Source organism: Poecile atricapillus, chromosome 1 (assembly GCF_030490865.1).
Source record: "Poecile atricapillus isolate bPoeAtr1 chromosome 1, bPoeAtr1.hap1, whole genome shotgun sequence".
In the NCBI taxonomy this organism is placed as follows: Eukaryota; Metazoa; Chordata; class Aves; order Passeriformes; family Paridae; genus Poecile; species Poecile atricapillus.
This window is the reverse complement of record NC_081249.1, coordinates 110,475,051-110,485,088: the sequence shown is the minus strand read 5'-3', so window position 1 is coordinate 110,485,088 and position 10,038 is coordinate 110,475,051. Positions and strand designations below refer to the sequence as shown.

Here is a 10,038-nt window from a genome sequence, read left to right as displayed (position 1 = left end):
AAAGTGAGAAGATTAATCCCTCTTCTAGCATTAGCAGTTAGCGCTTTTTGTGGTGTTAAACATGTTTTTCATCTTTAAACCCAAACCATGAAATACAGCTCTGAGTTTCAGATAAATGGGTGTACAGGAAGAAAGGAAAAAGTCTTAATTTAGTGAGGGGAAAATGTCATCCATGTATAGGGGGTACCATGCTTTAAAGTGGAAAGAGAGGCTAATTTTTATTAGTACTTCCCATCTGGTGCATAGCAGTGAATACCTTCAAAACTATATTTCAAATAATTTTAGGCTTATATATAATATATATATATAACAGTATTATATTATAAACAGGAGTAGATACAATTGGTTTGAGCTATTAGTGGATAAAAAGCAATAGCATTCAATTAGCAGCATCTTTGACTTTACACTGCCCCAAACAGAATTTTAAATTCATAATTGTACTAATGTACTCTGACTAATGAAGCACAGTACTTTTTCCTTGCCTGAAAATATTCCCTTCTGAAATTTTCCTGAGTTGCAGAGTTCCTACTTAAGAAGTAACTCATTTGAATGTGAAGTAAACAACTGAAATTTATGAAACTCATACTTTAGTAAGTTAGGATAGAAAGTGAGGATACAAAGTTGCTTTCAGTCACTGATGTCCATTATGTGTGGGAGATTCAACACCAGAAAGTCTGTTTTGAATTTTGCTGGTAACCTTGGCTGTTCAGAGCCCTTGCTGCTGACTTCTGTTTGTTCTGTTCTCTGTAATCTTTCCTCTTAGCCAAGATCAGTATCATCAAAGATTTAACTTTTTTGAATGTCTTTATGATGGTTAGAAACACTAAATAAATAAATAAAAAAATGTTTCTCTTAGAGGTTTAACTTTCCTGTTGGAGGAGCAAAATAAGAAATTTGATCCTGGCTCTCCAGAAGACAATGGCAAATCTGAAAAAAATTACTTGGTTTAGTTAATTTCAGCATTTCACAGGGGAGGAGATATCAACATCTTGCTGGTAATTTTTAGCAGTTCTGCTATTGGTAGTACTGCCCCTATAGTAGAACTGACACAAGTGTTAGGATTGTTAATCTTTACAGGGCTGCTACGAGGGTTTCCTCTCACTTTCTTACAGGACTTACTCTTTGGTGTGCAGACTTCCGAAAAGCCCTTTTTTGTTCTTTTGTTGGTTTTTTTTTTCAGCAGCTACAGCAGTGAATTTCTGTTTCTCTTCTGCGAGGGGAATCTGACGTGCAAAGGTCGAGTAGTAATGTGTACTTGCCTAGAAATAATGTGCTGAGTTTGTAACTACTGGAGAAAATAATTTGGCACAGAGCTATTTCCGTGCACCTCCCCAGCACCGAGAACAATCAGGCACCAGCTGAAGACAGTGACTGCCAAAAGCGCATTTGGATGAGGTGGGTGTTTCTGGGTGGTACAGTCATGTGTTAACAAGTGTGACTGCATCACTAAAACAAATATATTTTTGAGTCCCCAAGCTCTTTGTAAGGGATATGCCATCCTCAAGAGAAAAGGACACCAATAAAGCATCTGGCAGGGAGGAAAGGCAAAGAAATGGGTACAGCATAACGAGGTGTATCTAACTGCTTGTTGTTAGTAAACCATCCACCTGAGCTGGATATCATGTTCACAGCTGCTTCAGGAACCATTCTCTGTGAAAGCTGAAGTGGGAGAGTGGGTCAGCTGCTCCAAATCCAGTTTTCTGGGTGTTGGAAGAAATCTAAACTGATGGGTGGGCAGCAAACAGCAAAGGGGAGGGCAGCTGCAGCAGGAATAGCGACCCAGGAAGCTTTGTGCAAACTCTGGAGGACATGTGAACCCTCTCTCTGAAATACATACACTCAGTCTTCTGACGGAGGTGGGAAACCAGACACTTTTTTTTTTCTCTTTACTGAGAGTGAACTCTCACAGGGCACAGAGCTACTTGCAAAAAATCTTAGCTCCAGTGCATAAAATCTTGCTCCATTGTGCTCCTTGAACCTGGTGCTAGGGTGCAGTGGAAGCCTGTGTGCTTCATGTGGAGGGAAGGCAGCATCCTGCAGACATCTTAACCTTTATCCATTTTGAAAGGGGAAGTCTTGTTTTTTTTTTTTGATGCATCACATGCATGGGTAAATGCTAGAGATGAAATGATACTGTGTGGTGCTGTGTGGGGAAGTGTTTGGCACAGTGGGTTCTGTAAGGGAATGAGTGATGAGTCGCAGTCAGACACCAAGAAATGATGGTCCACAAGCCACAAGTGCTTTTAATGGAATAACTGCCCACTTGTTTGATCAGATTTCTTGTAGTTGCCTCTCCCACTGCTGTGTTGAAGGATGAGCAGATGCAGCTCAGTGAAAACTATACAAAAGAAACAACCTTGCATCTTGAGAAATGTTTAGCAGCTTAATTAGTTTCAGAGTATAATACTGTTAACAGTGCATATGACAGCTATTTTCTGTTTATCTACATATGGTTCCTTTGAACTTCACCCATTATTATTTAAATGAGTGTTTTAAGTATCTTTTCTCCTGAAAAGCAGCCTCTATTTTTCCTTCCAATTTGATTTCACAAGATATTGTCAAGCATCTTACGAGTAAGAGGATAAACAATATAGCCTGTACTCCAGCAGCCATAAAGGAGAGGCAGGGGGAGAGGGATGGATTCCCCCAAGACACCCAGGGTTATGACTCAGGAAATGTGGGAAACAGAGGTCTTCAAGAGTGAATGATTTAGTGGGGTTTTCTGTGCTGCCCACTGCTAATCTGCTAATCCTTTTGGAAAGCTAGATTTCATGGCTCTTTCTGGAGATAGCTGATGCTGAGAGCAATTTTTTTCTCTCGGCATAATGCAGCCAGTGCTGAGGTCATGGGGGCTGCAGAGACTGTGCTCTGACTGCAATGGTAATAAAGTGTTCTGGCTTGAACTGAGCATGAGCCAATTCCACTCTGTCGCATCCCAGTATCTTCAAAATTTAGCTGTGCCACTGCTGTGCTAGAGCTCCATGGTGTGACAAGTGAACTTTCCATTAGATTCCTGGCTGCTTTAAAATCAATGGCAAAGCAAATGCACTGTTTCTGATAATTCTGAATAGCATTTCATTTGGACCTTGATGTGAAAGCAGAATATGCTAAGTTGCAAGTGACAGAAACAAATCAGTTCAGTATCTCAAGTTTCAAACCTCATAATCTTGCAGGAAACCCCTCTGACCAGGTGTTGTGTCAGCTGGTAGTCAGTAGGGAAAATACAAAAATTATTACAAACTCCAGAGTTTGTAATACAGAGGAGGGAGAGGGGGAGAAACAACAGGGATGACTTCTCTCCAGTGTTTTTCTTTTTTTGTCTAATGCAAATCACTGAAAGTCTCTTGGAAGAACAACTTCAAGGGACATTGACACCTCTCCCCAACTGAAGGTGACCATGGTGCTGTTATGTCTTAGTTCCTTTGTGGTGTCCCTAGGCTGCTGGCCCAGGTGCTGAATTGGAGCACTTTTGCTGCTATTGACAGTGGGGTTTGGAGTCCCTGTAAGGGCCCTCAAGTCCCTGTTCCTGTAAGGCAGCACTGAATTCTGACAAAGAATTTGCAACTGGGCTCTTAGTGACACAGCATGAATATGTTTGTCCTGAAAAGTGCAAAACCTGGGCTTTGGTGTGGTTCTTAACAACTTTATGGCTTGGCATCTTGAGCAAGTCAGTCAGGATTGGCCAAGCTGCCATCTTTCAGGCCTTGGAAGGGATTTGTTTGAGCCATCTTTGACTAAATAAGTCAAAGCAGGCTGAAGTTCTTGTAATGCCTTTTTAACTCTGCTGGGAATGGGGATGTGGATGGGTGCTCTGGGGGAAAAAGGGGTTTAGAGGTGAGCATCCCACAGGCTCCCCTGCCCAGGTGTGCAGTACCTGAGTGAGCAGAGGTCACTCCCTCTGCTCCTGCTGCAGAAGGTGCTTCACAGCCTTTTCCAGAGACCCACGCTGCCAGCCCTGTGGTGCTTTCTCACTTACTTGGAATGGGAGCTCAGCCCTGGTGCTTGGGGCTGAGGGGAATCAGGCTTTGAGGATGGAGAGCTGAACATGCTGAACTGGAGCTGTCAGCCCTAGTTCTTCAAACCTCACTAAGCCACCCTCTGTCAGCAGTGCTCAGCCCTGCCATGAGCTGTGGCTGGTTTGGTGCTGCAGGTCACAGGGTCTGTGCCTGGCCAGGTGTGAGGACATGGAGGAAGGAGTGTCTCCTTCTCTCCTGCTTCTCTCCTTTCTAATATCTCCACAAGGAGAATCAGCTGCCCTTTATGAGCCTTCCCTTCCCCACGGAAGGGGTATCTCAGAGCACTGGGTACTCTGTGTTCCCAGCTCACTGAGGGTGCCCCAGATATTTGGCTGTTTCTCTTGGGGTTATGCTCACATCTGCTGTGGGTGTGCAGTGGCAGAGGGTTCCCAACACTGGCTTGCTGTGAAACAGATAACCCATGACAGCCCCTTGCCTGCTGCTGGGGTGCTGTGTAACACAAGGAAGTCCATTTATGGGACAAGGCAGGGCTGCAGCTCACTCAGCTGGCTGACATAGGATGATGGTAGATATATTTAAAGCTACTACCCTTGGCTGTGAATGACTTGGCTCTATGCTGCAGGCCTGTGCCAGACTGTTAAAATCATGTTGTCATTCCATGGTGTATTTTTTATCTTATATCAGTAGGGTTTAAAAGTGTGTGTTGTTTTACTTAACATTTCATTGATGACTGAGGGTTACTTTGAAAAAAGTTTTGTTTCTTTGTTTACTTTAAGTGCGTATTTCATTGACATTTATGGTAATACCTTATGCTTCAAGCTAGGCAGTTGTGCAAATCCCAACTGGATCAGAGCCACAATATAATACCTCGTTTTCTAGAGCAAAACTGATCCCAGATGATCCATCTCTTTAAAACTTGGGTAATTAATGCTCCCAATATTACCTATACAAAAAAAGTCATTATAATGTAAATGCAGAGTCCTGGTGCTTTGCCTTAAATACAACAAATGCCATCTCAGTTATATAAATTTATACAGGTTAAAAAACAATGACTATGTTCTCCTTAGATGAACAAAAGCTCTTAAAGGTATTGCCCACACCGTACAAGCTTCTGGAAGGCTTTCTTGAAATCTTCATTAAAGATTGTGTAGATTAAAGGATTAATAAGGGAGTTTATATATCCCAGCCATGCTAAGAAATTAGACATGTCTTCTGAGATGTGACATGTTTCACAGGTATTAACAACTACTTCTTTTACAAAAAACGGGAGCCAGCAGATCACAAATGCCCCCAAGATCAAACCCAACGTTGTTGCTGCCTTTCGCTCTCTTGTGCTGGAGATTCTCTGTTTTTTCCAGGACTTCTCATGCTTGGATTCAGACCTGGGGCTTCGTAGGGTGATGTTGATTTTATCAGAGCTCGCCACGGGGTCTGAGGTCTTCTCTGCTGTGCTGGGCATTGAAGCTGATTTGGTGCTTCTTTCACCTGTGTCCAAAAGGACTTGTCCATTCACACCCTCCTCCCTCACAATCCGACTGACGCTTCTCCTGTGAAATGTCTTTGCTGCTTTGTAGATCTTGTAGTAAAGGATCAGGATCAAGGCCAGCGGGATGTAGAAGGCGCCGAACGTGGAGTAAATGGTGGAAACAATGTGGTCGTGTTTGATGATGCATTCGTCCTCCCTGCTGGCTGTCTGGTGCCTCCAAAACAAAGGTGGCATGGAGATAAAGATGGATATAATCCATACAACTGCTATCATGATGCCAGCGTGCTTTGGTGTCCTTTTCCGGGCATACTCCACCGCATCCGTGATCGCTCTGTACCGGTCCAAAGCAATGGCGGAGAGGTGCAAGATGGAACAAGTGCAGCATGTGATGTCCACGCTCAGCCAAATGTCACACACCACCTGCCCCATGATCCAGGTCTCCTTTACAATGTAGACAATGCTGAAGGGCATCACCAGGACTGCCACAAGGAAGTCAGTCACTGCAAGAGAGCAGATTAGATAGTTGGCGGGGTGGTGGAGCTTTCTTGTCACAATTATTGCAGTCATCACAAGAGAATTGATGGCCGTTGTCATTAGAGCAAGCACAGACAGGGTAATGGAAATGAGAATCTTGGATGTTGCCCATTTGAAAGGTTCTTCTGATGTAATGTTTTGTTCAGTTGAGTTTATTAAATCCATGTTGGCTTTTAAAGACGATCTTTACCTGTAGCAATTACCTGTTGGAAAAGTAAAAACATTCAGGTAATGCACCCTTGATTTTTGTCATCTTAAAAGACTGAGGTTCTCAGTCTTGCAAGAAGTTCAGACTTATCATTAGAAATTATTCTGGCTCCAAACTCCAGCCTGTTTCATCGAGTGGCTAAAAATACTTATTTCCCCTCCAGCTAAAAGCAGTTATTCTGAATGCTTTGTAGAGGAGTCCTAAACCTGGTTAAATGTGAACAACCTCATCCTAAAGTAAGCACTAATACTACTCTTAGGCTCATGCTGTCTGCTCCACTAAGCAATGTAATGGCTTGTTGAAAACATTAATCCAGCAGGCATAATGCTTGTTTTCCCCATATAAACTCATTTTCCCCCATCAATAAATGACTCATTCTTCGTGTATTAGCTAAACATGGGATTTCTTAACTGGGACGTAGTTTTGAAGAGAAAACAGAAATGTGAAACATTTCCGTATGTCCTAGGGTGACACCATACAAACAGGAGAAGAAAAAAATTGTGTGATGGAAGTGTCATTTTATGTCTTCCTCTTCCACATCTCTAAAATGAAACAGCTTAATATGTTTTAAAGCTTCAAATGGTTCACTTATTGTCTAATTGAAGTATAATATAAACATTAGAGTCCTGAGAACATCTCTACTTTTCCTCAAGTTTTGCTGTTCTGTGGTTTCTGCCAAAGAAAACTGCAGAAAACTTGGATGCTACTTGTTCTGCTAATGACTCTCTCTATGGAAATAGCCTAACTCCTCCTATGGCTCTTCAGGAAGGAAAATCCAGGGCAATACTGACGAAATAAGTTCTTGGTTGTGTTCTGGAGATATGTTCTTATCAAGAAGAGTTTCTGAGTACCCTGCAGAGTGCAGCTCAATGGGAGTTTCCAGCTTTTACTGTGAGTGGCAAGCTCTACTCCAAAGAGGGTAAGGTTTCATCCTCTAGTGAGTGTTGACTTGCAATTTTTTGTGTAAGATCTACTTGATGAATACCTATACTTGATGAATACCCCATACTCAGTGGGGTTATCTCTGACAGATTTTTGAGTGTAGTGAGTGAGTTGCACTTGTTACATTGGATGCCACATGTATGGAAACATGTGAAATTAATTTTTCTTTCAGAAATTTGGTTTCAATAACATAACTAAAGCTTTTTGATATTATGCTGGAGTGGCTGGAAAAGAATCTCATTTACTGCTTATAGTCTTGGACCCAACTCACTCACTTGGTTTGATATTTTAACCTGGACACTGCTTAATGTGCTGCGGACTACTCAAAAATGTTTTTAGCATTGGGTGACCAACATTTAATTGAATGGAAGGAAAGAAAATGTATTTTATGTGGTGATATTTACTGAGCAGATTTTTGTCCTGTACATGAGCTGATCACAACATGTGTGTGCTTTCTGTGTTCCTTTCTCTGAACTTGAAATATACTTTACTGGTGTAAAAATACATGTTTCATCATGTCAATGTCACCTTAAAACTTTCTGAATCCACTCTGATTTCTATTTTGGAGATATTTTTGTCTATAGCTTCTAGGGAAAGGACAGACACATATGCTATTATCTGGTGAATGTTCAACCTCTCCTAAATAAATCTTCCTTTTTGAGCTTGTGCAAATACATAGGGAAAAAAGTTTATTGGGAAAAACTAAGATATCTGTTGATACTCAGCAGTTGATCACACTTTAAAACAGTTACTCATTATGGTTAATCACCTTATAAATTTCTAACTCTTTGGATATTAGTCCTTAATTGCAAGCAAGGAAAAAAAGCAATTTAGAGCTAATGAAAGCTGATTAATCATTTTTGAAGGATTCTTCAGTTTGAGACCGTGGAGTAAGGAAGATAGTGTGGGTAGATTTGTAAAAGTGGCTTGTAGGAATAAGTAGTTTCCTTAATGCTGCTGTGATTTGGAGGCTCTTTATGAGAAGCACAGTGGCAGAAATGTGCTGGTTTGCACATTTCTGTGCAGTGATTATGACTCTCTGTGTGGAGGCAGAGCCATGCAGAGGGCTGTGTTGCTTGGGACTGCCAGTCACAAAATTTGGTGACTTTCCTGGTCAACTGGGGTGGGGATCCTTTTCTAACTGGTGGGAATTTGTGCAGCTTTACTGGGTGATCATTAACTAGAAAGATTGTTTTATAAATATGTGGAGTTGAAGCTTTTGCAGTATTTAAGGACTGCTGCTTCCTTCTCTTTTGTTAATGGCCAAAGTGGCCTAATTCTGGGTTTTTTCTTAAGAGGAACTAAGTTCAGTCAGTTGCCATGGCTGGCTTCTGTCCTCAGCAAGCAACCAACCCAATTTTAGGAGTATGAAGGATGGTCCTGTGGACAGTTCACTGGATTAAGATGCAGGAGAGCTGGCCTCTGCCCCTCTGCTTTAGCCTTTCCTTGTCAATTTTTGAGCAAATTAATTTCAGGGCTTCTGCTAATTCACTGTTAAACAAGAGGAATTCCCTGGAACCTTAGTTTGTTTATTATTATTGCTTTCTCTTAGTAGCATGATTTATCTCTTGTGGAATGGGAGGAATTAGCCACTTCTACAAATCTTTTTTCCTTCCTTTCCAGATCTGGCATATTAGGGTGACCTGAATGTAAATACTTCCTGGTCTGTAAACACACACATATATCATCTTACTGATCATGTTTAGAAGGCATGGGTGAAATTGTCTGTGCAACCTTATCACAGAAGTAAACATTGAATTTGTCTAGTAGCTGCTCAAGGAAAATGGATGTTGTTGGTGTTTCAGCTTTTCCTGAGCATGTGTGTGTGTTATTAAGCCCATAACCCCCCATTTGTGTCTAGGATTTACAAAGTAACAATGTAATTGCTCTTGTTCAACAGCCTTAGTCTGCCCTTCCAGGTTTGGAAAACAGTACTACTCTGCCTTTGAGAACCCGGAAAATTAATAAAAATGCCTAATGCTGGAGAAACATGACCGGGAATACCTTTGGGAAAGGCATCATCAGTCTGCTGTTTAAGGTTCTGATTGCAGACTGAGCTGCTAGAAATGTACAGCTCTTGATTTTTGGGCCTGATTCTTTTTTTTTTTCATTCTTATTATTTTTATTTTGCTTTAAGCATGGGCAGGGAGAAAACTTTCTGATTAGGTTTTAAGTACTGCTTTCGAATACAGGTTTTCTGAAAGTACTGTGAAGGGTGGGAGAAGGTGTTTGCTTTTTTCTTTTTTTTTTTTTTTTTTTTTTTTTTTGTTCATTAGCAAAATGTGCCTTAATTATAAACAGTAACAGTAATCAGACAAGGATTGAATTTAGGGCATTTAAACTGCTGCAGGCAGCAATAGCAGCCTTTATGCTTTAAGTAAACACAAAGTTGTGCCGGGGCAGAGAATGTTCCTACTTTTCCACCTCTCACCAAGCTTCAGCTGGCTTTGAAATGAAACACTTCACTTGCCAGCAAGAGTCCCTTGCTCTGTTGGCTGCTCTGATGTGCAAGCCAATTGGATGTAAAATTTTTTATGACACTTTAGAAATGTATACAATGTCTTCGTAGTGTGACTGTGTGTCTTTAGATACTGACCAAGTGATGTACTAATGACAATTAGCTCCATCCATCATATTAAGTGTGAATAGAGGGAAATACTGCTGCTTTGGATTAAAAAAATCCATTTAAGAAAGATGAGCTTGTGCTTGAATCTGATAGGGGACGTGCACTTTGAGCTTGAGCCCTGGTATCCCAACAGAGGAGGAAGGGTAGAGGGACACTTTCACTTGATTCTTGGTGTTCTTAAATTCTTTCCTGCCAGTAACTCTTGCTAAGGCTCCTAAAGCCACAGTGTATCCCTGGGACAAGGCAGGGAAGGTTTGCAAGGGAA

The 10,038-nt window shown here is 41.4% G+C and overlaps 1 protein-coding gene across 1 annotated transcript in view; it reads right to left on the bottom strand.

The window, feature by feature from the left end:
- Nucleotides 1-2,238: 2,238 nt before the first annotated feature.
- HTR1F (5-hydroxytryptamine receptor 1F) overlaps nt 2,239-10,038 on the bottom strand; it is a 103,576-nt gene continuing 95,776 nt past the window's right edge. Inside the window, exon 3 of the mRNA XM_058829500.1 lies at nt 2,239-6,200. Coding sequence (XP_058685483.1) covers nt 5,059-6,162 — 1,104 coding nt within the window. The 5' untranslated portion in view covers nt 6,163-6,200 and the 3' untranslated portion in view covers nt 2,239-5,058. The remainder of the gene's footprint in view (nt 6,201-10,038) is intronic.